This window comes from Sander vitreus, chromosome 20 (genome assembly GCF_031162955.1).
Source record: "Sander vitreus isolate 19-12246 chromosome 20, sanVit1, whole genome shotgun sequence".
NCBI lineage: Eukaryota > Metazoa > Chordata > Actinopteri > Perciformes > Percidae > Sander > Sander vitreus.
Window position 1 is genome coordinate 14,590,704 of NC_135874.1, and position 27,247 is coordinate 14,617,950.

At 40.6% G+C, this 27,247-nt stretch overlaps 1 protein-coding gene across 3 annotated transcripts in view; it reads left to right on the top strand.

Moving 5' to 3' along the window:
- Window positions 1–278: 278 nt before the first annotated feature.
- Window positions 279–27,247, top strand: part of asap2a (ArfGAP with SH3 domain, ankyrin repeat and PH domain 2a) — a 59,926-nt gene continuing 32,957 nt past the window's right edge. For all 3 annotated transcript variants that reach the window (XM_078276681.1, XM_078276680.1, XM_078276682.1), the window contains exons 1-2: window positions 279–501; window positions 22,919–22,991. In XM_078276681.1, the coding sequence (XP_078132807.1) occupies window positions 376–501; window positions 22,919–22,991 (199 nt within the window). In that variant the 5' untranslated portion in view covers window positions 279–375. The remainder of the gene's footprint in view (window positions 502–22,918; window positions 22,992–27,247) is intronic.

Consider the following 27,247-nt stretch of genomic DNA (forward strand, 5'->3'; position numbering starts at 1 on the left):
GACGCTAAACCGAGGAAGCTTCACTTTCTTCTGTGACCAGAGGACGATCTGTGAAACTGAGAGTATAGAGAGTAGTGGGCTGAAAGCCAGGGGGGGGATATAACCTACCCATCACCTTGTAGCACATCGCGGTGTGCAAGCGGCAGCTGCAACTCCTCGAGCCAGCGTGCAACACCGCTCCTCTGGATTGTGTTGCAAACAAGGGAAAGACATAAACATACACAGAGATGGTTTACTACCCGCGGGGACCTTCAGAGACCACAGAGACACTACTGCTGCTATTGCTGTGAACTTGTATGTCCTAAAACCGTACAGACGAAAAGGGGGATTACAAAAAAGTGCTTATTCTTCTTATTACCAGCAAAGGGATTAATTATGCCGGACCAAATCACAGTTTCAGAGTTTGTGGCAGAGACGAATGAAGATTATAAATCGCCGACTGCCTCTAACTTCACCACCAGGATGTCCCACTGCAGGAATACAGTGGCTGCTCTGGAGGAGGTGAGTGACTATGGTGCGACTGGGATTGTAGTCCCCATTAATAATAATCTAACCAAAATATTTTCTCTTAGGTTATCCTTCCATGATATTTACCTAGCCGAATGTTTGGTTAATAATAAAGATGTATGTCAGCTCAGAGTTGTAGGTCATCTCTATACAATTTGAAAAGGGAAATTGCCCTCCACTGCACCTCTACCCATCCCTCATGCTCCATATTCCTATTCTAACCAGCCCAGCCATTGTTCATCAAGATTTGTATTACTGTACTGGATCTCTAGTGTGCCATTATAGGCTACAGTAGTTTTATAATTATTTCTGTCCCCTTAACGAGTACCCAGCAAGAGCAGGTATAGTCACATCAGTTGTATATAGCTCAAAATCATGTATCACACATTTGCATCAAAGGGCTTTACAATCTGTCCAACATGTGACCCCCCTCTATCTGTAGACCCTCAATTAGGGTAAGGAAACACTCTCTAAAAAGGGGAAACGGGGAAAAAACCTCAGGAAGAGCAACAGAGGAAGGATCCCTCTTCCAGGACAGACAGACAGACATGCAGTATGTCCTTTGCAGAGCGTAGACAAAAAACAGGAGTAACATTGAGAAACACAATAAAGTGAGAAAAAGTATCCAGCACTTTTTTTACTAGGGATAAATGCAAGTATTTTGGATACATATTCATTCCCACAGTGATAGAGAAAGAAATGTTACTCTGTTTCCCCACTTTACAGTCGCATCACACTGTATGTGCACAGAGAACACTTTTTTGCAGGTCATCAGGAAGAAGGACACTTCCGCTTTGTTCCCTGACAGCCCTCAACTGCCTCCCTCCCTCCCTTGTTATAGTTTCCCTACTTTGTGTGCTGTATGGTAGAGCCTCGCCCTGCCTGATGGTAAAAATAGAATTTCCCACATGAGCAGCTCAGTGTATTATGTGTGTTAGTGTGTCTCTGCTCTATTACGTGAGGGCACGCTTGTAGATGTTAGGTGTTGTGTGAGGAAATGGACAGTTTCCTCCTGATTTCACTGTGGAAAGTTTTAGTTGTCATCTGAATGGAATTGTGACAGACGATGTTGTGTTGGGACATTTTATTGTAAAAACAGACATCCGCATGCATGATTTGTGCAGAGGCGAGAGAAGTCGTGGCGTCTGTCAGCTTTACTCCTACTTTATTTGAACCTGTGTTTGTGGAGTGCTGAGCCAGGCAGACATACACACCTGCTCAGGCTGGCAGGTGCTTCACTTGGGCGTCAGACACCTTGCTATCCACCGTTTTGTTCAAACCTCTGCTGCTGCTGGTTTTAAAATAGGGTTGCACGATATTGACAAAATGTGATATTGCGATATCGATTATGAATATTGCGATATTTTTAAACTTATGTTAAATTACAAAAATTACGGGAAAACGCATCAAAATGGATTCATTACAAATTAAACAAGTTTTCTTATAACACAAGGTTTATTTCAACTGACAGTCATATTGAACTGGTACAACATGAATAAATAAATAACAACCATGTCTACAGAACAGGACATGTTTTACTGGTTGTACAGTATAAAATATATAAAGAGAACAGGACACAACTTTTCTTTCTCTTCTCTGATTGGTTCCGTTTTGTTGTCTCTATCAATTTCTTCACTTACACTGTCACTCTGTCGTAATATGCACACCCGCGGTACGTTTGTCACGTTTGCATACTTATTGCGACAATTTCGATATATTGCGATAACGATATTGAGTCGATATATCTTGCACCCCTATTTTAAAATAGCAATTACTCTGCTATTGGGAAGGACTTGCACTGCTTAGAGTGGAATGTGCTTTTCTGTAGAAGTAAGCAAATACGTGTGTGGATTTTACTTTTCTTAAATAGTAGCTCAGCAGTAATTGCTGGCTGGTGAGGTTGGTGTGAGAATCAAATTCAGCAACTTTGTTCTAATGATGAGCTGCAGTTGAAGCTGCTGAATTGTTGTTGCAGAGATGAAGAGTAGCATGTTGGTATTTAACATTGACCTCCCCACTCTCGGATTCATGGAACACAAGGCCTTATTGTTGGGACAACAGGACCTCGCTCACTTTGGTCTGTTTGACCAATTAAACACTGCAGTGGATAGGGAACACTTCCACTTATTGTCTGCCCGCCTTCCTGGAATCTCAAACATACGCACACAAATAAAAGCTCATTTACATATGTACACAGGCGTCCCCAAGTAGCTGGTATTTTTTTGAAGGTTAAAAAACAACTTTTTAATATATTCCTGTTAGTGTTTCTTGAAAATTTTGAAGAATCATCAAGAGGATGACGCTTTCACCCTTGAGTGTAATGATGCATCCATATTCTGTATATTCATGAAGACTAACTGAAACACAAATATCAGATTTAGCTGTTTTCAGCATTGTGCTGTGTTTCAAACATTGTGCTGATTCCGACCTTCTCTAGAACAGCAGTTTGTTATACTGTACAAGCGCTCACTTCTTAGCTTTTACCCTTGAACTGACAGTTGAGGACTGGCTGCATGGAGCAGCACAGTGTTCTGTGATGCTACATGGGGCTGGTGTATCATTTTAGAAAAGGCCTTGTTTTTTTGTGAATTGGTGCCTATGAGTGTTTTGTTGCTGACTTCAATATTTTTGCACACAATCTTCTGTTGCCCTATTGTTTTTTTTTTCTAAATAAATATTCTGGATATGAAAAAATGTGTTTATAAACCTTTTAATACTATGTGCATATATTTACTTTACAATATGCATCTAGTAGCCTATTTTCAAAGTGCAAGCAAGTGAAGTGTATGATTATGCATTGTGTATAAATAAAGTATACTCCACCAATTTTGGACTACACTCCCATAACCTTGGTAGACTCACAATGGACAGTTTAAAACAAAAATGATCAAAAAGAACCAGACATATAGGTTGAATCTCAGTTCTCTTAAATTGCATCCACGGTTCCTAGCTTCCCTTCCTCGCCTCTTAGTCCGTCCCAAAGAGGAAGCATGGGAGAGACGCGAGGAAATCATGCAAGGAGAGAGGAAACGAGGAAATGTGTTTTTAGAGGGATGAGGCGCAGGGGTGATTCTAGGATCAGACCTTTAGGGGGGCTCAGCCCCTAATGAGAATTTGACACGGATATAGTGCCTTGCAAAAACGTTAACCCCCCTGCCCCCGCTAAATCAGTAATTTCACTGGATAACAATGAATATATGTATTTATTATTATAACAGAGGTTAAATGCGAAATATTGAACATATGAAAAAATGACGAAAGCTCATTTATGGACTACCAGAATCAAATGAAATGATAATGAGGTGTAAACAATAAATAAATAAAAAAAATGTCCTTGACTGGGTTAAAGGTGCATATCATTGGCGACAGCAAATTTCTTTGAACCTGTAGTTGTTTGCCCTCTCTCACTAACAGACAAGTTTGCAAACTCTAACTTGAAGCTATGAAATTAATTAAAAAAAAGAAATTGTTTTTTATTATTATAATTTTTAGGGGGGGGTGAGATGAAATTTAAAATCGCCACTGATGAAGCGTCCTTTCCTTTTTGAAGCGTCGCGTGAATTTGTCAGCTGTATGGGCAGAGTTAGCAATGTCTTTTAGCTGCACAGCTTCTGGGAAGGCTGCTCTTGTGTATCCTCACTCACAGCTCCTTGGAGATCCCTCCTAGATCCTTGCTCCTCAAGGCAAGAATAAGACCTTTGAGAAGACCTTCACGAAGAAGGGCCAGAACAACTTCTGGTTCATGCGAGGAGCTATCAAATAAGAGAGATTCAGCCCTAGTAGCAGCTAATGTAGCCTCTAGCCGCTAGCCTCAAGCAGAGATGAGGAGTGGACTACAGACGTCTGGTAAGCTCAGTACTTTCTAAGTCCACACCCCCAGATATTTTTAATTTTCAAACTTTTAGTCTTCAGCCCAAATTGACAAATTAATCAGACTTTCTGCGGCTCCCTCTGGAGCCACAAAAGGCTTTATACAACCATTTTCACATATGCAATAGCACTGCCCAAGACCAATAAACAGAGTTGAGAGTCCATCAATTGCTCTGTATTTCCAAACCAGGCTTGCGTTTGTTTAAAATAGCTGATGCGCTCACCTTCTTGAAAGACCTTTAAAACTGACCTCTGGGTCTGGTTTTTTACAGGAAGCCTTTAAACACATTAACAGGAGAGGAGACTCAAGTGCTCAGAGGTTTTACGTTAATGGATGAGTGCACAAATGTTGTGCAATTACTTCTTTCTAAGCTTTAATTGCATCTGACACAACCTTAATTCGGCTAGTAGTTTTCCTGGCTATTAAGAGGCCATTCAAAGAGCTTGTGTGTGTGCACGCGTGTGTATGTTTGCGGGTGTGTGTTGGTAAAACCAAAAACGTGTTTAGCCAGTAAGAGGATGCCGGGCTTTGTGTCATGACCCCCCTCTGTGCTACTGTAAACATGGCTTTTCTTCCTCCACACTTGTGTTGACTATATGGCAAGACCAGAGTCCAGACTTTTCAGAAATAAAAGCTCTAGGATCTGGCTTTCCCCTCAAAGTTGAATTCAAAATGATCTGAATGGCAAGTAATGATGACTCTAGTACACTGGGAATGCTATGATGTAACCCTGATCATAATCATTTTGTCAAATACTTTGTGTTAAATTAATTTCTGATTTGTAGTTCATTTTAATGAAATGTTGTGATATGCTAAGGTTTTATAAAATGCCACATCTTCTAGAATTTAGTCTTTTGCTTTCTTGGTTTAATAAGTGTGACATTGAAATGCATGACCTAACAAGTTCCATTTGAAGGAGGGCTGAGCTGACCTCTGTGTTAAGTATTGATCTTGATGAAAATGCCCCTGTGCTTTTGTCTCGTCTAAGAAAAACTCATGGGGATGTCTGCAGGATGTCTGTCTGTCTGAGGCCAGAAACTGGCACACATTGTAGTTGTCCTATATCTATTTTTGCATCTGTGACTGTTTTTTATGCACCAGTTACCGAATCCTTCCTGGCAGAGAGAGACTTCTAAAATGATGCAATCAATAGAGTTATCTCCTTGAACAAATCTCAAGTGCATTAATCTAGCTCAGGTATGAATACAAGTACATTTGTGTGTTGCACTTATGGCTCACTGAGCAGTTGTGGCAGGCGTCAAAAGCTTTAATGGTGTATTAATTTTCTGGCAGAGTGGATCAGTTATTGGGACTGTGTTACATCAAACTGAATACAATGAGTTGAGTATGAACGGATCTGACTCAAACAGTAGACTGCAGAAGATTGCTGAGTATTAGGGCCTGTGGCTGCAAAACAACCATGACTACTTGACATTCAAGACAAGCTTTTGTGTTGTCAGCAGTGTAACCCTTTGATCAGTGTGTCAGCTGCATATAGTTGCTCAGACAGAGACACAAATGTTTCATGACAGTACAGCTGCTTTGTAATTTACAGTTGCTTGACAGGTAGAGTACATGCTTGTAATGCGATCTTGGACATCCCTTGTTATTTATGCATGAATAGAAATATCCCCAAGTTGTTTCAGACCCTCCCTGGCCCATAAGCAAGGTTCTGCGCTTGATGTCCTCAGCATGCCTAACTCTCTAGCCCTGCTTGTATACAGTATTTACTAGTGCTGTCAAATGATTAAAATATTTAATCGCATTAATGTCATAGTTAACTCACAATTAATCGCACATTTTTATCTATTCTAAATGTCCCTACATTTCTTTTTGTCCAATTATTTTTTTCTCATTTTAATGCTCTTATCAACATGGAAAAGTGGATCGACTTGCTTTGTGCTTTTGTCGCCTGGCTTTGACGAGGGGGCAGAGAATTCGCATCAGCTGTGTGCTTGGCCATCAAGTGGTATTTCAGACTGGACGTGCTGCGATGAGAGCTCAGTTCACAACAACAAAACACACACCACTTTGGTCTTTTTAAAAGTAAACTTTCCTTTCAGAATCTTATTGGCATCCATTTTGGCGTCTCGTGCTCGCCATCCACTCAAAACGTAATGTTGGCCTACTACTCTTTTGGCCAGCTCGCAAGCCCAAACAAGTGTGTGCGGCGTGCCTGGTTTTTTTTTTTTTTTTCGGTCGAGCTAGATCCGGTGTGGTGTTGTAGTTTTTCTAACGTTACTAGTTGTTGCAACAGCATGTGAAAAAACGACAAAGTTGGCTATGCCAAAAAGAACGTTAATCTCGCGATAAAAAAATGTACGCCGTTAAAATGGGTTTGCGTTAACGCCGTTAATAACGCGTTTAACTGGCAGCACTAGTATTTACGTAATGTTTATTTTTACAGGGACAAGTACATAGCATCAACCAATACCACAGCAGTCATGAACTAAGCTAGTTTGCAACAGTTGTCCCTAGATGGGCCTTGTAAAAACACACAGCTCAATAGAAAAACATACAAAACAGCACAAAACAAAACAGTAATACAATACAAAGTACCCTTAAAATCTTTATGTAAGACAACTGATTATCGGTGCCTTTTGAGATCCTTTCAAACAGAGAAAGACGGCTCTCTAAATGATGTTTTGGAGAAATTACTTAATGATTGTAGAAGCTGTGGGGATCCTGTGCCTCGCATGAACCCAAATAACCATCAACAATACTGCAATAATTGTAGGCCTTTATCCATAGAGAGAAAACAGAGCTGCTGCATTGTCTATATCCTCCCTTGTGTAGTGCCAGAAATCCACCCATCCACTAGGCCTCTCCCTCCTGTTCCATATCCCTTTGTCCAGTTTATTAATGTTTTGCCCATATAACATTTTATTTATAGCCCAGTCAGCTTTTCTTGGGTCATTAGTGGTGTTGAGGGGGGTTGAGAGTGACTCAGTCCTAAAGGCTAGCATCATTAGTCTCCCATCTGGCTATTATTTCATCCAACAGAGGTCCATCACACTGGTATGCCAGCTATGCACTCGTATGGCATGCTTCCTTGTTGCTTGATTTTGTTGAGAGGTTATTAGGGTGTACCTCTGGGAATGGGGACTGTATTTTCAGCATCTGTAGGCAACCGTTGACACTGGCTGTGCAGGCCATACCAGCCTCCAGTCTGGTTCTCATGGACTGTTTCTGATGTTGGTGAACAGCAAGGTAATTGGGCTTGTAAAATAGTAAGACGATTCTCAATAAACTTGAGTGTTAAATCAGGTGAGTGCCTGCTGTGAGAATCTTTAGTCTTTTATAGCACCACTAAACTTAATCTCAGGCTACCAATTGTTTTGGGTACTTTAACTTGACATGAACCTGTATCTTCTGCTAACACAAGATGATATCTCATTTAATTTCCAGCTGCCTCTGTGGCTACACTGCTCTGTTTGTGCATCAAAGGTTGTTGCAGAACTAAACACATTGGCTCTACTACTGCATTGTACTGAAACATCTCATTTAAAGTGTAACAATTTATGGCTGATGTGTTAACATCCGAAGGCAAGTGTGCTCTCGTAACTCTTCTCCATGTGACAGTCTGACAGCTTGTGTTGATGCCGGAGTAGTTCCCGGGCCAAGGGAAGCCCTAGCCTTTATCTGCCCTGATTCCTTCCCCCATTCCAGAAAAGGTTGGTGGGAAGGGCTGGCCTGGCCGGGGCAACAGCTGCCCCCCTGCAACAGGTGGCCTGGAGGAAAGTTTTAACAAGGCTCCAGACAGTAGGATTATCGATGCAGGGACAATCCACATTTAATAGCTTTAGAGACACACGGATGGATATATAAGCTCTAATGCACACATGGCCTAAATGTGCACTCTGGCCCAAGTGAGCAGTCCAAACCCCCAACCACTATGGCCATTTTTCAGGATACCACCTAAGAAGCTTAATGCTTCCTATAATTGAAATGGGATTTCTGGCAGGATCACTGCAGTTCTGTTTCCTCTCTTCACCCTCACTCTACGTCGGCTGTCCCTACTGTCCCTTGACTTTGCCTTACTGTAGTTAGTACACCAGAGTAGGCCAAGTGCATTAAAGCAAAGCCAACAACGCATTCTTCCAATTCCTGAGCGAGAACTCTCGGTTTTTAGGTAAGAAATGTTCATGAGTTTCCTTAATTAGCTGTTCCCGATGCATTTGTGCTCAAGAACGATAGGAAAGTCTTAGTGTCATTGTTTTGGTCTTGGATATAGGTGCACTACATTTTTATAGTTGGAGTTCAGGCACTGTTAGCATATACTTGAATGATGTGTTCACAGCAAGAGTTTAGTTTGGTAAATGATCCCAAACGGGTGATGTGGGAGCGCAATCTCTGGCACCTCATTTGTGTTGTTCATACTCATGATGCTAGCTGTATGAGCTGAGCTAACTTTGCTAGCTGGGTTTAGTTAACAGTCAACAACTTAATTTATTGTGACACCTTTTACTTCTTGGTTGCACTTTTGAATTTATGTTGTGCACATGCCAAAAGGTGAACAGTAATTACACTATATTCGATTAATAAGACACATATTTTTGTTGTGTACTGAACTCATATTTTGTACCGAACAGTTCAGGAGGAATACATGTACAACAAAGCCCAGAGTCTGGGAATCTAACTTTCAGATTCAGTGGTGGTTCACCCTTACCTTAGTAGCAAAAACCCTTTTCGTCCTTGATGTGGGATCTCAGTGATTCCTATTGGATCTTTGTTTGAAACGATAGGTCTCTCTCCAGCCTTGCAGGGTACAGCACGGTCTGTGTTATCACCCAGAGACAGGCTCAGACCCGGCCCTCATTATGATGCAGCAGCCCTCCCCATGGATCAACCAGGGGTGAAGGTCACAGTCCTGTCCTAATTGATTCAAAGCCATGATCTCCCTTATCCTCTGATGGGGGGGGTTTGACTGTTTTGATGTGATATGATTTTACTCACTCTTGTACACCGTCTATCCTTATTGAGTGTGGATGGTGGGAGTGAATGTATTGTGTGGAGCCCATTGGCCATCGTCAGTCCGGTAGGTCTGTTTGGTTTGGAGGATGGTGAAACTCTGTCAGCACGGTGTAGGAGATCGAGGTGAAAGGCAAGACTGGCTGCTCTCTGCCCTTCACAGAGGTTAGGGGGTTAGACACCAGGGGCACTGGGGGTAAATGGGAACTTAAAGCTCATCTCATCCATCAGTGTCCTGGCCCAGATTATCTGAGATGGCTCCTGTTGACGTCTATTGTTTCCTGGCAGGCCCTGCCTCTTCATTAATGAACTCCACCATTGATTTGAAGTCCTGGCCACTTGGCTCTGCTGGGGGCCAGGGTGGGGTGGGAGGGGTGAATCTTCACAGTTGTGTTGTCCTGCTGTCACTTTCACTCAGGGAACAGACCCACACCTTTTCTTCTCTGTTGGGGATTTGTTTTGAACTCCTTGGAGGCTCTCAAGGGATCTGAAGTCCAATTGTTTTTGACATAGCTGGGACCAAATTTGATGTCTGGTGCTGCAAGAAGGCATTTTTGAGTCAAGACATTTTGCTCATTATCATTTTAAATTAGTCCATGTTTTGCTGTATATGTAATGATTTATTTAATATTCCAATGGTCCGAAAAACCTGAATCCCTTCGGTCTTTTGTACAGTAGGATACAGTACATCTTTATTGGTGCAAGAGTTTTAGAACCTTAAGTACATTTAAAATGAAATCCTTTCTCATTGCAAGTTTTATCTGAAGAGACTTTTGGTAAAGTTCTCCTGAAGTCGACCCTTCAGATTGTCTGTTTCATTGAAAGGCTGGGTTTCCGTCAAGGGAAACTCTTCATGTTGTAAGTTCCCAGCGGAGTTCAAAAGGACTTATTTGAAACAAAAAAAAATGTTGTGCCACTGAAATGAGCTCTCAAACCTACAATCTTTCTCTCTCTCTCTCACTCACTCACTCACTCACTCACTCACTCACTCACTCACTCACTCACTCACTCTCACTCGCACGCACACTTTCTGTAGTGTTTTACTGCAGCGTTTTCCAGGAGAAAGCATTAGGCCTGTAACATTTCCAAATTCTGCTGTACAATTTATTGTCTGAAAAATAATTGCGATTAACAATAAAATTGTCTCTTTCAGTCAGATTTAAAAATATTTATTTATGTATTACTTTTCCAAACAAAATAAAGTTTTGAATGAATTCCAGGATACATCTTTTGGTTATATCACTGTTATGTGACCCAGATAATGTAATAACACAAGTACACAGCCTATGAATTAAACCACGCCTCTTTATTATCATAAAAACACAATCTTTCTTAGATGAACATAAAATTGACAATAGTACAGTATTGTATAGTTTTCAAGACCTTAGCTAATGATAGCAATTAATTGCGGTTAAACAAAGAAACCGCAATTATGTAAAAAATAGTGCTGTCAATTGATTAAAAAAGTAATCGAGTTAATTACATACTCTGTGATTAATTAATCTAAATTAATCGCATACATAATTTTTGCTGTCAAAGTATTTTAAATATTTCAATTCAAATGAATAATCAGCATTAGTGACATTAAAATAATTATTTTCGGCTTGTTTATAAGGCCATATGGTCAAAATTAAATGATTTAATAACAATGTAATAACTATAACAATTACTTATTTCACTAGTAAATTGCTGTTGAACGACAAAAACGACCACCAGATGGGAAAAGGGCATTTAACAATAACTTTGAATGCACCACGAGGCTGTAGGTTACCAGTTTCATTGAACAACGGCAGCTGCACATTGTTAAATTGTTACATCCTCTCCAGTGAAGGATCCTCTCCAGTGAAATACAGTCACACTTTACACAGTTTAGCGTTAGCTGTCAGCCTTTTAACCGTGTTTAATCCAGCTACTAGCTAGCGGTAGGCTAATGTTACCTGCTGCCGAGTATAGTGTTAACTAGCATCACGTGCAGCGATGTTTCTGTTTCCTGTATCGTCAGTTTTCAGAGCATTCGAGAGAAGCACAGACATATCAGTGGCACCGAAATGAGGAGTCGAAATCCACGTTGCTATTCGGTCTGGTAGATACAGGTCGTGAAGGCACCTGTGCAGTATTAGCACCGGGTTTCGGTACCCAACCCTATTCAGGAAGAAGATTTGTATAAGTAAATGTTCCAATCAATGATCCAGGCAGCACATTCTTGTCTCCCTCCTTCATTTTACAGTCGAATGGCGGCTAGAACGGCTCCGGGTCAAGCGTCAATATGGAATGGATTAATCTGCGTTTTAACACGTTATTTTTCCTCAGATTAATTAATCGAAATTAACGCGTTATTTTGACAGCCCTAGTAAAAAAACAATTGCGATTAGACAATTATGTAATAATTGTTACAGGTTTACAGGTCATTTTCCCTCTTTTTCTCTCTCAGGCATCATCACACTCTACAGAAGTGTGCAGTAACTGTTGGCCACCTTGCCTCTGGCCTCACTGCCTTGACACCATGAGGTTGACACGTACGTTTTTGTGAAAAAAGCCAAAGAGAGACTCCAAGGTGAAGTTAGGGGAGTTTTTTCTTCCCTCAAAGCGCAGCACATTTGGTCCTTATTTCCCCGGCCCTTCCTTCCAACGTGGTTTTGATCAGTCTCCTGCTAGTTTACAAACTTCATTAAAGACTCCCCTCAAAGTCAAGGAGACCATTATAACATCAGGTCTCCACTGTGATTTTTATCCATTGTATTTTAGGGCCTGACACATGTGTAACCCTCCTTTTTAAAAAATAAAATAAAAAATAAAGGATGTTTGAAGAAATGAAGGCAGTGACAAAATGCTAATCTTCAAATAAGAACAATTCCAAACAAAGTAAATTTGAAAGTTGGTTAGTAACCGGTTGGGGCTCTGACAAATCAGACACAAAAAAGATACATTGCCACCGTAGTATTATCACCAGCCGTCTGGGAAAACCACGGAAACAAAAGTTCTGCCCTGGTCTCTCACCTCATAAAAACGCCCTCAACAACGCCTTAGCAGTTAACATAAAAGATTGTTTTCTCAAACACTTAAAGCACTGCAGTTGATGTTGTCATCCCAGTGGGACTTCTGGCAGCTGACGATCAAGGCTCTGTTCCAACAGTGGTCTTTGTAGTGCTCACTGAGGAGCTGTAAAGTGTCTTTGTGCTAAAATACGAAAAGGCTTGTAGGTAGATGACATGTTTGAATAGTTGCAGCCAGGCTGAAAAACCTGAACAGAAACGGAATCAAAAAAGTCCTATCCTTCTAGTTTGCAGTCAATCTTGGTGTTTCAGTATCTGTGCATGTGTGTTTGTGCGTGTTAATGAGCTCGTGTCAGACAGTCTTATGACATAGTAAAAAGCACCCTCCCCCCCCTTTCTCTCTGATCCACACTTCCACTGAACTTGCATACTGGAGTTTTCCATCCCCCGGGGGCAGGCTGACTACACACATCTGCTGTCTGACAGAACAGAGAAACCCTGCAACCATGGCCTGTTAGCGGTCTGCTCGGAGGAACCCACTTCTATCCCAATATTGACTTTACTCACTCAACTTGGAGAAAAGTTGTGAATGAAACACTTTAAAGGGTGTTTTCAGATTTGTAGTTCTGAGTCCATTGAACATACTCAGGCTGATGTTAAGAGTCGGTCTTACAGTGGTGCTATCTCTAATATGTAACAGAAAAAGTTACAGTGAACGGCCTGAGTCGAGCACAGCTTCCTCGGGGATCTGCCTTCTCTTTGATGCCTGCAGGGTTGAACTGTATATTGGGCATATGTTTTGAATGAGTCACGGCTTTTCTTCTGTGGATGGAGAGAGAGAGAGAGAGACCTGTGTTTACCCTTACTGTGCCACATGTGGAGCTTTAGACAGCAGCTCTGTGTCTGGCTGAGAGCTGGCCAGCAGTACATATACAGCACCAGGCGACCACTTGAACGCTACACCTGCAGAAAAGCTGACGTGTCATCATAGTGCAGTGGTTCTCAAAGTGGGGTTCTAGGGGGTCCCCAACTCCTAGGGGTCCTTATAGGGGTTCCAGGGGGTCCCCAACACAAAGGGGAATAATTTATTTTCACTATAATTTCATTTCATAACACGATGACAGATTGTAAGACTATTTTGCACACAGTTTTCATTCACTTTCTGTTATTAAACATCTACAAGCAAAAATCTATCAGGTGGAGGACCCTGGGACAAAGCCTTATCAGATGAGGGTCCGTGGTCTAATTTGTGTCAGTTTAGGGGTCCTTGATGTGAAAATGTTTGAGAACCACTAATGTAGTGGACAAGACTACTAATGACAGTGGAAATCTCCATAGATTGCATTCAGGTGACTTGGCATGACTGCTGGCAGCCATAAGGAAAAAAGAATTGTGGTGTACTACGTCAACATTATGTGTTCTCCCCATTAACATCCAACGATTAATTGCATTTGCGATAATATCGCGATATGTTAAGAAGCGATTTCCTAATCGCAAAGGCTGCAATTTGGTCACGTGACTCGCAAGAGCAAATCAGTCTGCACCCGCAGAGAAAGTATCAACTTAGCACGCTAACGCTACGCCGTACCTTGAGCAGATTTCTGTCATTCAAACAACTCTGAGTTGTACTTTAAAACTTTTACAGCCATTTTAATAAAATGAAGGGTTTTATTCGGGCTCAAGTCCATACATGCAGTTAATGGATACAGGCACGCAGAACTGAAGGCTCGGTTAGCAACAATTAGCTCTGATTAGCGGTTAGCTCCAGTTAGCTAGCTCCGTTATAAAGATATGGAGTGGAGGAGACTGCCACGGGGAGGGGTAACAACCAGACTCTGATAAATGACGTTCGAGGAGCTTTCACAGCAGCGTGGCTGCGTTGTTTCAACGGTTTTATTAGTACAGTTAATCCCACGGCAAGACCAGCAGCAGCATGCTACTGCTAACGTAATGATAGCCTTTCTGAGTGTGAGTGCAATGTTGACGCTGTCATGCACGCGGCACGCAACTTCATGAGGGGAGGGAGGGGCTGAAGGCAGCTCCTCTGTGTGCGCTGTAAAAAAAAATACACTGTTGTATATACTATATTTTTACTTATTTAACTGTCTAGTAAAGTTCAAAGACAGTGTTTAAAAAGTGCAATCCACATGTTTACATATGTTTATTACAGTAAATGATAATTAAATGTATATACTACTAAGTGTGGTAAAGCCACATATTTGTTTTTATATTTCTGCAATCTGCACTTTAGTTTGTGTGATTTGTTTCTGACTTTCATATGAATGTTTACACCAGGCTTGGTCAGTGCTCAATATACTACTGTGACTGAAGTAGTTAAATAAAAGATGTCATTCATATAAATTCATGCATCACGTAATTTCATCATCACATACAGGCCTCCAGGAAAGAACAGTTTGTTTAATATATCTAATCTTGTATTGTTCATACTATACAATGATTTATTGCTTGTCTTTGTTGAATAATACAGAAGACAAAAAGTTTAAAAAATAATCGCATGTTGAATCGCAATCGCAATATTTTTGAAAAAAATCGCAATTACATTATTTTCAAAAATCGTTCAGCCCAGATGCATTGTGCCGCTGCTGTGTTGCAAGGAGGAGGAGGCAGGGGGAGGTGGGCAACCATCTTGACGATAGGGGTGTGAATCACCAGAGGCCCCACAATCCGATATTATCACAATACTTGTGTCACGATACGATATTATTAGCGATTTTAAACATATTGCTATATTGTGCGATATATCACAATTTATTACCTTTTTCTCAACTTCAAAGTATGTCCCCAAAGGAAAACTACAACATCTGTTTTATCTAAAAAGATAAATTTCTCTGTTTATCTCCCAAAATGGGATTGTCAAGCAGCTATAAATGTTGTATGCACCTGACAAACTGAACTGTTTGTATTACAGTCTAGTCCACCTTAATTAAATGAAAACAGGTATGCACTGTAGTACAGTACAGGTATTTTAAATAATGCAACTTGTTCAAAGAGTTGAAAGTTGTGCAAGCCCTTCAGCAACTGGGGAATCTGAAATTATATTACTGTTAAATGTAAATAAAATAAAACATGTAGTCTTACATTAAAATACAAATATTACATGTAAATGAAATAACATACAACATGTACTTTTAAAGTAAACAAAAAGGTTAAAATTAAATTGACTAAAAAGTTAAATTCTCACGTGCAACTCGTATAATAAAAAAAATGATACTTGGCATCCGTGTATGGATACAGTATTGCAACGGAAAATATCAAGATACTATGCATTTATCAATTCTTTCCCCCCCCTCTGCTTGACAGTCCCAGGAATGCTGCTCTATATATGGTGGCTGGTGGTACTTTCACTCAAATGTAATTTGGGTTTTTGTTAAAATATCACAGCTCATCTGTAATTGTGGTGTGATGCTTAATGTCTCGAGGATGGATATTGTGAATGTGCCACCGCCAGTGGCAGTTATTGATCTGAAAATTGTTCTAAGAGGAAAATGGATAAGAACCATCTCGCTGAAAGATCCAGTTTCACTTTTTGCTGCTTGTCCAAACAGTGTCGGCTGACCTTACCGCCGTGATGTAATAAATATGATTAACGTGATGTCAAGTCTTGCCCATGATTTTCGCATCAAAACCAGGGCTTTTTATTTACGTTCCTGGGTGAGTGTCGGTTATACAAGAGCTAGCCCTTTTAAAACTCTTAGATGTTTTAGTAGTTTTCTTTGAGGAGTGAAGTTTGTTTGGGTTTAAAGTTTTGATGGTTTAACATCTGGCACCTTCATAAAACATGGATTACAACAAACCACAGCCGTCACAGATACTGGACCCACACGTGCATCAAATAAATTGGATAATTGCATCCCAGACTGCAGCCTTCTTATTACCTGATTTCCACAGTATATGCGGCAGACTGATTCCTCGCATGACTGTCGCAGGGTGAGGGCTTAAAGGGTTAGGCAAGGTTAATAGACAAGTTATAAAGAGATACCAGACTCTGTGTGTGTGTGTGTGTTTTCATTGTTCTCTCTCTCTCTTTTATGTCCTGATTGGTGGAAACTTGAGTATTTGTATCAAATTCTGAGTACGTATCAGTTTTTAGTATGTTTTCATAGTTGTGTTTCATAATGGATGTCATATTCTTGCTGCAAAACAAATATACATACAGGTACAAATAAAGCAACCAGAACCAAGCTTAAAAAATGTGTGTAGTAATGCCGATAGTAATACTACACACAGGACAGCGTCTTGCCAAGCAGACATGCTGTCATCAGCAGATAGTTAGTCGGCAGGAACAATGGGGCTCAATCTCTGCTGGGTCTGTCAGTCACTCCAGCATGCAATCATCCAGGAATGTCTTTCTTCTTCAGACAGCCAAGTAAAGAGGTGGAGAGCACTACGATAAAACAGGCCTCTTAGCTGGACTTACTGTAGTCAGCGGCGTCATGCCCTCTTCTCCCGTCCCTCTGTTTTCACATGAAGTCAGCTTTTTGTTCACAGTAGCTTACATTAGTGTTGGAATACTTAAAATAGCCTTTTGTCTTTGAGGATGACCAAATTATTTTATTTAAAGGATGAAAAAAATTAATTAAATGTAATTCAAATGCTATAAAGAGGCTCACTCACTCACTCACTCACACTTCCCTTTATTTCTGTCTTTTTCACAGTCACACTAGCTGCAATTATGTTAATTGTACATTGAATATCTTTCCTTTTTAGAAGAGTTGTTCAGACAAAACAAGCATTTTGAAGACCACCTCAGGTTCTAGGAACTTGTGATTGTTTCTTGCATTTTTCACTATTTTCAGATTTGTCAAAGACCAAACAATTAATTAATTAAACTATTTTTTAGCAGAATAATCAATTAAAAAAGAATTGTTATCTGGACTTTTTTACGGAACCCAATCCATAACAAATTCCCCCACCTAGTTTGGTGTCCAGAATTAGCTTTGCATTCTTCTTGGGTTGTAGCTGTATAAAGGGACTTCAAATGTTTCATGTGAACAACTCAGAAAGTGGACAATGGCTGCATGTGAAGACTTGGAGACCCTCTTTTTCTAATTTCCCCTTCTTGTTTTGGTTTTGAAGACCTAGACAAATGCTGGGCCAAGCACATTGGATCCATTCGCTCTAGTTTGGGTCTGAGTATGTGCTTAACCATCTGAGCTTTGCTTTGTGACAGCAGTCAAAAATGCTACTTTATATAGAAATCGGTCACCTATTTTGGGGCTCTTGTCTGCTTATGCTGTTTTTTTTTCTTTTCTTCCAATGGTGGTTGTGGTAACTGCAGGGCCAACAGGAGGTGGTTATGAAGCCTGTGAGAGGGAAATCTGCTCTTTTTTTATTCACATATTAATCTCTGTACTCATGTCATATTTAAAATAGTTGTACCGTATCATTCAGAGCGACCAAACATTATATATTCTCAGGATGGAAACATTGTCTGCTTGCCTCTGAATGTAAATGTATACTGTAATCTATCTGAGCATCCTCAACATTAATTAGGTTTACAGTGTCTTCTTTCCCTCTCTGTCTGTCCATGCACACCCATTAGATATTATCTATCTGTACTGTGCTCACAGAGATCTGTAACCTGACACACGTTACTCTACTATTCAGGAAATGCACCACCATAAGTGAATGGATCACCGTGGCGACGACATTCAGGACCCATCAGTGTTGTGATAGTCTCTGTAGATTGGCTGGCAGCAGGTGGCGCCTGATTGTAATCATGATGACGATGGTGATGATGATGCCATTCATTAAGATGCAGATTAATTCAGTTCAGTTTGGGGTTCCTCCTCCTTGGGGAGAAAAGAGCCACTCTGGTTAGTTACTCTGAGCTGCTATCAGGAGATGAAAAATGCTGACATCGCAGTAACGTCATGTAAAGTGAGCTTGTGAAGCAGCTCCGGGCTCGGAGGCTCGGTCTATTGTGTGAGGATTCAGCTCTGATCCTGCGCTGTTGAAACGCTACACGGCAGAGGAATTCCCCTCTAGCTGTGAATAGTTTTTGGGTTAAAAGTTTCTAATTTTAGAGTGCTACAAACGAGGGCTCGCACATAGGGTGGCCCGGTGCTCGGAGAAGAGTCGCTTTGCTCAACCATGGAGCGCACATTGGAGTGGAAATGTGTGAAAGTGATTAAAGAGTCCTGTGTGTTTGAGTGTGAACGATTTAGAGCAGTGTGTTTGTTGTGTTCAGCTGCGATTGGTTTATTACCCCGCCTGTCTGCCCCCCTCTTGTCTCGCCCCTTTCCCCCGTCAGACCACTCTGTGCAGATTGAAAGGGTCTGCTGGAGCGTGATACTGCCTGATTTTGTGTGTGTGTGTGTGTGTGTGTGTGTGTGTGTCTGAGTCTGAGAGCGAGGGAGACCTTGGGTTGATGGGAGCTGTGATGTACATGTCAACTGGTCAAACTGATTCACAGGCTGATTACTGACGTCATGTGGAGGTCAACCAGGGGCTTATCTACCAATGTAGACCGTTGATAGCGTTTACTATTTTATACTGACAGGAAATGAGGCAGTAGTATGTGTACCAACTGATGTCAGTCAAACTGAAAAGCCCCTGCCAAGTAAACAAAAAGTAATGCAAAATCTATGATACTGTTTTATTTTCCAAGATCTGCTGGGAGCAGATTCACCACCATCTGCTTTTGTATTTTTTTTTAAGCCATTATAAGCTCCTCTAATTCCTTTGTGCATTGTTTGTGGGACATCCCAAAATCAAGCAGATGTAGTGCATACTGGCTTTTCTGAGTGTACTTTTAATTTTTGTCATTTTCACACTACACACTCCAAACTTGCTTTTGAATTTTAGTATGGAATTGGGATACAGCAAAGGTTTTGCTCTTAAAGCTGCAACGGTTTACAAAAGTCTTATCTAGTGTTGTAATTTGCATATGCAGATAACGTTATGACATGCTCTGTTTTAACACAAGCCTACTTCATATTAACAGAGTTCAACACACTCATACTGGGGAGCTTTCCCAGTATAACTGAATTCATCACGATTTTCAAAACATGTTCGGGAAAATTCAGCTGAAACATTTTAGGTCACAAGGCTGCTCATGATTATGATATTATGAGGTCAAATTGAAGTTATCTGAATGCCAATGAACCAATGAAGAAGGGTTGCACAGTTGCTGTGTGCTGTACTTCTAATACTTCCAATACCAAAGCAGTTACACGACTCTAGAGTGGAACACATAGCTGCCATCTGACTGTGTTAATGTAGCATATGCACCAAAAGCTTTAGTCACAAAGTGAACAGATTGTTATGAATCTCTTGTCCATTTGGCTTGTCTTACTCTACAAAAACATCAACGCTACTGCCAGGGAGCCCAGCTGAGTTGGTCAGAGTGCTGCGTTTGTATTTGCCTCCTCTTTTGTCATATTTATTATTTTTTGTACGTTGTGAAGTTATCTAACTCCACTTCTATGACACGCTTAACTACAAGAATATGTGACTTGCATTAAATTAACCAATATTTAAGCTCAGACAGCCATTAACAGAAAGGTACATAATGACTGAATCAAACATGTCTCAACACATTTTTGCAGTTCTCTTATGAAATTATGAATGAAACACACACAGACAGTCTGGTGTCTTATTGGTTCTTTGCTCCACTCAGTTGGTAAACACCGTTGCATGCTTTTACTTCATTAGCTCACCCTTGTTTGACCTCAAGTCCTCCCCACCAAACACATTCACAGCATCAAATAATCAATAAATGACAGGCTAATTTTGAAATGCTTCCTGCAATACTGAACAGGAACGAGTGATGCAGTTCTGTGAAAGATATGTCAATTTAGAGATTTAAATATCCATACAGTATGGTCAAACTGAAACTCATGTCAAAGCCAGATCCACTGTCCAGCCTTTTACTGTCATATGCAACATATGTGGCATATGTAACAGATGAGTGATTTAACAGTAGCTGAAGGAACTAAAACCACAGCACTGCAAGTCTTGCTTTTACTCAGAGGAACAAGTAGCTTCTGGTCCGCTTCTTTTAATTTGCACAGTTCCCTTCATACATCAGATTTTATTTTTAACATGTGTAACTTTTACTAAAAGGAGTTTATTTGTGTAAACACATTTGTCGGGTAAAGGTTGTGATGATTCTTTTTAAATCTAATCTACACAGATTTATTTTATTTTTTTTGTCATTTGGATTATAATCATTTTGTTTTAAGGTGTTTGTTTTGTTTGTTTCTTGAGGTCTGGTGTGAGTGAGACTGTAACTTATGTAGCAGCTCAACAACGCTGTTAAGATCCTTGCTAAAGCCATGAAAGGTGAAGAAGTAATAAAGCCACATATAGCTGGAAAAATGTATTCAACAGTAAATTCAGGTCTGGTGTTGTCCATCTCTCTAAAAATGTTTCTGAATAATTTTGACACAGCTCGTACAGCAACATAGATGAGGAAATTGGTTGCAATGACAGCTACTGCGTTCCAGACACACTTTTTAGCCCGTAAGTTACGACTTCAAGTCACGACTTGGTAGCGTTCCAGGCAAAGTCACGACAAACCCTTCTAGCTAGCGTTTGCTAGCGGCTAACTAACGTTGATGTTAACTAGCGTTATCTAGCGCTAGCTGATGCTAGCGATTTCTAGATGGCGACATATTTTGGGCTTCATTTAATAAACATAACCTATAGTAGTACACAATCATATGTGTATTTTTTTTTATTACAATGTGTGGAATTACTTTACATTGCCTATTTATGTATATTTATTTCTATTTCTCACTGTTAAGTCTGTACAGCATCAACAGGGGTTGACATTGTTGTTTATGTGTATGTGATGTCAAGACTGTAACTCTGTAACTGCCGTTCCAGGGCACATTCACGGGTAGAAGGTTGTGAAAACACGAGTTACGGGTTGCCTGCAATGCATCATTAGACTTATCATAGCAGGAAAAGCACAGGTGTACGATGACCGTGAGCCAGTATGCACAATACCAGGACCCTGGAACTGAAGCAGCTAAATGGAATTCAGTCGTTATCAATTACACCTGTGCTTTTCCCTACTCCGACATGTCTGTTTGTGAAAATGGCCGATATGGTAAAATGTGTGTCCAGCTGGTGATTATCTAACTAACTTCAGCCTTGTGTCTGAATTGCAGTGCAGCCTTGAGTTTTTTTTTTTTCAAACATTAGCAACTGTTTGTGACTGATTAGGCTGTTTGTCTTTACTCCTCCCAACTTGTAAAAATTCAACTCAACTGCTGAGCCGAATCTGACAGAGTAAATGTTGTTACTAGATGGCTGTTTAACCATTCGTGTCAGCCATTAAATGCGTGGCCTTTGCTGTATGATGTAGAGCCACTGCTCCTTTTCCCTGAAGCTTAGCAAGCCTTATTATTTAATAAAAGTGTAATAATAAAAAAGGGTGCCTCCAAAAATGCAAAATACGCTTGCAGATGGTGATACATCTGCAGTGTATCAGAGCTAATTGTCAATCTTCCTCTTTTCTTTAATCTCTGGGTTAATTTTTTATTCTGCCCGTCCCTCTGTGACCCCTAATTTTTTCTGTCATTACCCCTTTAGATTCACGCTTGTCTTTCTCTCTCGTGTGTGTGTGTGTGTGTGTGTGTGTGTGTGTGTGTGTGTGTGTGTGTGTGTGTGTGTGTCCACATGGAAATCTAAGTGCTGAGCGGTTTTTCATTTCGCAATAGTAAACAACCAATACTGCACAGATTTATGGATTTAACATGTTGTCATCACATCTAGTGGTGTTGCTGTGCAGTGTGGGTGTGTATAGTATTTGTTGTGTGTTGCAGCTGAATGAGGGCCATTGTGTGTTTTTGTTGTCAAAGGGTCTAGGGGGATCTGAGTGTCAGTCAGTTGGGGAGCAGGGCAGGGAAAAGTGGCGCCGGACGTACTTAATAAAGTCCCTAAAAACTAATTTTCCAAAATCCCCCTCATCCCGAGAGACTCCCTCACTCATCACTGGTACAGTGCTGCATTGTCTCAGCTGGACTTCCAGTGTTTGTTCTGGTTAGTGTGTGAGTCTGGGCTCAATGCATGTGAAAGTGTATGTGACTATGGTTAGTCATGTGTGTGCCCGTGTATACACCCCTCAGGGAAATTTTCCTTCATATAAGAGACCTCAGATGCTCACTGCTCTTGCCCTACAAGCTATTCTACTAATAAACACACACACACACACACACACACACACACACACACACACACAAACAATATAACCGATGATGGAGTTCAGGTCTATTCTTAGCTTTTCCTTGAATAATTCATTACTTGCAGTTAGTTGAGATGGTGTAGAGACACGCACACGCACACACACAAACTGTACCCACCACTTAAAAATGGGGATGTCATCCTCATACATGGCTTGCTACCTAGCAATGGTCATATGAAATAGTGTCAGAAAAATGGCGACAAGCGTGATTTACATTGACGCAGGCTTTTTTAAACATGATTTACAGAAATAACAACTCAAAAATTGACGTATTCTAAAAATGACATATTTCTTCAATCAACTTGAAATCTAACTTGAGTGGTGACATCCCAGTGTCTGCTTCTTTGTGTGTCTGTCCAGGCTCTGGATGTGGACCGAAGTGTTCTGTACAAGATGAAGAAGTCTGTGAAAGCCATCTACACGTCTGGTCTGGGTGAGTCCTCCTGTCTGACCTGTCTGACTTCAGGATTTTCATTTCCTTATCTTAGCACTTTCACTTTAGTCAGAAACCTTCAAAGATGTTTTCAAGCTCAATTTTATGACAAACAGCTACCCCTTTTGGTGTTAAAATGATCAGTCAATCGGTTATTTATTACAGGGGTTTTCAAACTTTTTGTGTGTGTGGACCACCTCATAATACACATAATAAAATATGTCTAAACCCAGCCCGATCTGCCGGCGATTTGATTTTGCCCTGTAATGTTCAATCTTAAAAGATTGAGCTTGGTCTGGTGATAGCCATGTAGCATATAAGTGATCGTATTAGCGCCCCCTGCTGTTGGCTGTTAATATCGCTTTTTAGACGTTTTTTTGTGCCCACGGCCGTCGGTTGGACGACTTTTCCCGAACGCACAGATTGTCAGTCTGTCCCTGATCACTGGTACTTATGTACACACGCACGCACACGCACGCACGCACGCACGCACACACACACACACACACGCACACGCACACACACATGCACAAAAAGGCCTTTCCATATCCAATTTTGTCACTACCAACGTTTTTCTTTCTTTCTCTCTCTCTCTATCCATCCATCTATCTATCTATTTCTCTTTCTCGCTCTATCGCTCTGTCAGCTGGCTCCCCAAATAACCACATCCTCTCAGCATGTTAACAAAGAAGCCCAATCAAGAGATAAAGGTCTTTTTTTTCATTTTATTCTTTCTCTTTCTCTCATTATGTTTAATTCTCCTTCAACCAACAAGCAGCATTTACACATTTATTCTAGCTCGGATTTGTTCTTTCCCCCACAAGTACCCAGTCAATATATTAAAACATTATCTCGGCAATTAGCACTGTGAAACTTGCGAAAGCACTGAACCAAGTAAGTGAGGTTGGGGATTGTATTAGTATTGGGAATAGAGTAGATGTTTCATCAGATAAAAAAAAAAAAAAAAAAAAAAAAACTCTTACATAAGTCATAGCAATACTGTACATGATGTTAGGTATAAAAATCAAAAGAGTAAATCCGTATAACCTTTTATTCTTTGACACACCATGACTGCCTGTATCCTCTCTACACTAACTTTTTGTGTGTGTGGACCACTAGTTGTGATCAAGAATTTTCATGGACCACCTCATAATACACATAATAAAATATGTCTACACACAGTCCTACCTGAATTAATCCGCACCTCTTAATAGGCCTACTAGCACTAAAACTATAATTGGTCATCGCATCAGTACAACAGGCTTGTTAAAAGAAAGTTTACTGCACACAAAGGCTGCCACATATTTAATTTATTTATTTACTCAAGCGCCCGAGGGCATAATCAGGTTCATTTGAACAACAGGATTATTTCCATATCAATGGAGTATTAAATCTATACAGTATTAAGAACACTTGGATATAGTCAACATTTCAAAACCTTTAGAGATTTCAAGGGGATTATTAATCTTTAGTTTGGACTTGAATGTCACGGCCGAGCGCCACTAGCCTATTTCAGTAATCACACAATAACTTGACCATTTAATTTAAATTAAAATTTTATATCAATATACATATTCTTAATTTTTATGGGAATTTCCTGGTAAAATGAAGGTTAAAAAACTATTTTATATTTGATATTGCTTTTCTAAGGACCACCTGCAGTACTCTCACGGATCGCTAGTGGTCCGCGGACCACAGTTTGGGAATGATTGATGATTTATTACATATCTTATATCTTTTTCATAATGTATTTCTCTCTTTGATAAATAACAAAGAATAATTTGGTGTTTTGTGGCCACTGGACTAAGCAAGCAATTTCAAGACATCACATTGAGCTGTGGCATCTTAAACATTTGGTGTTTTATTCTCTTTTTTTTGTTTTTACACAGGATAATTAGTTTAATACAAAATGTACAATCAATTTAAAATAAAAAGCAAATATTAATTACACCCCAATGCATTTGCTCCACTGCCTTTAAGGCAAAGGTAGGGAGGATAGTTATTTCCATGCTCATTGTGGCTGGTTGTGCCAGTGTTGGGTGTTTCCAGTGTCTTTTGTTTGGCCTGCCTGACAGAACCCCGCTGAGCCAAAGAGAGGGAGCGAAAGAGGGAGAGAGACCTCTGAACAATGTGCTGAGCATGTCTCTTTTTCAGAACAGTATGAGCTCTGTTCTCTTAGACCAGAGGGACAGCTGTCTGATCCAGACCCCCAAAGGAACAGCTGGGGAGGGGCGCACAATGTGTTTGTGTGTGGGTACTGAGGCATGGACATACTCCTGTTCTCACCTCACTGTTAAAAATGCATTTACACATTCATGTCTTTTTGCCACTGCCAGACTCAGAACCTCTATTTTGTCATCCCTTTACTGTTTTCAATGCATAAATTGAAGGACAGATGTGATACATTTAACTGAAATTTTATTTTTAAATGATTTCATGTGACAAATAATAAATTGATTGACATGAAAGGCGTGTGCATGCGTGCGTTTGGCATGCGTGCGTTTTTAAATATAGAGTCAGCTGTTTTAGCCCATTTACTACAGGTGCTCTATACTTAATATTTACTGCACCAATCAATTAAACCAATCAATCACCAACAATTGAGCAAATAACTGTGTAATGTGAAAAAGAGGTCTCTCTTACTGACAAACCCACAGAGAATTATTACCTGACTCTGCAGTTCTCAGCTCTACAGAGCAGTCTTCGGCTTATTGTTTTGGTTTCATGGCCCTCAACTTCACTGTTTTAGTTTACTCTCACCGCTCTCAGTGCTGCAGCAGGCAGCTGTTTTCAGCGAAAAGGCTCTAATAAACCCATTGTAAACTATCTGTTCAGCACTAAATGCCAGACGGACAGAGTTAGCGACTAGCAGGTGAACATAGCATTTAGCTTCTAAAGAGCCAGATATTTCCCTCAGTAGTTGGTAGAGACCAAAAAAAGAGCTAAACGAATAATAAATATTGGACTTATATTCAGGTGGCCAGGAACGCGATTCCAAATGACTGATAATGTTGCTCTGTAACTGCTGGATGTCTGAATAAACAACCGTTTGCTAATAAGTTCCCCATCCAAGGTTTTTACTGCACAGAGAATTAAGGTGTCCGCCTCCATCAAATTTAATGCTGCCCCCTGTTCCCGACAAAACTCTCACAGGTGTCTTCACAGTTTTCTATCAAGTGTTGATTTCTGTCATTTGTAACTGCGCTTTTGGCATTGTGTCGATGTGGGGACGCTGTATTGTAATTAGCACGGTGCACCAGGAAAGGCACTGCCAAATAGGAAGAAAAGAGCCATCTGCTTTTGGCTGGACTGCAGAAAAGCGAGAGCGCCACTGTGTTTCTGCTGGTAGCATCTTAGCCACGACAGCAAAAAATATGAAAGAAATCACAAAAGACAACAAACATTCAGCAATCAATCATATGAAACACACAAAGCCGATTAGGTCATAATTAGTCTCCTTTTCCCTGCTGTTCAATGTTTTAATATAGTTTTGTATCACTTTATTAATCTGTTCTTCAGAGAGGATGCTGAGATAAAGGCTGAATAATGAGACGCATAACAGGGAGCCTCAACATGACTGCCTCAATACTCAAAGAAGACAGTCCTGGTATGACTGGCTTTCGAGCCCAAAACACTGGAAGCATATTTTTTGGGGAACAGTAATGATGAGGGGGTGAGGATGGAGAGGGTATGGATGATGAAAGCTACGTATATAGATGAGCGAGAGCCCTGTGTTGCTGCAGGGGCCTGTCAGGTTGTCAGCTTGTGGGTTTTGATGAATAAACCAGCAGCAGCAGCATCTCAAACCCCTGAAGAACCTGGAGCTGATAGAGCAGAGCTTCTTGGACAGACCTGCCAAAGCTGCTGAACAGATAACGACACGAGGCAGACGAGTGAATGTTGTGTTCCAGCTGCTGTAGTATGGGCTGGATGGAGTTGCTGAATAATGCAGCACTATGCCAATGTTGCATTAGAAAAGCACTCAATTCGATGGCGTCTGGGCTGGCCATGTCTTTTTAAGTCGCTGCTGCACACATACACATACTGTACATTTCTGTCGTGGCTGCCAATCAAACAATGACGATGAGACTTCCACAAGCTCTAATGTAATTAAACTGGATGGATGTCTGAGGAAAAATACCCGACGAGACACTGAAATAAAGAACAAAGTCTCCTTTGTCTCCTGTAGGTAAAAGTTAGCAACACTCTCTTATCTCAGTGCCGGTGGTCGTAGAGAACATGGAGTACAGTGTTTT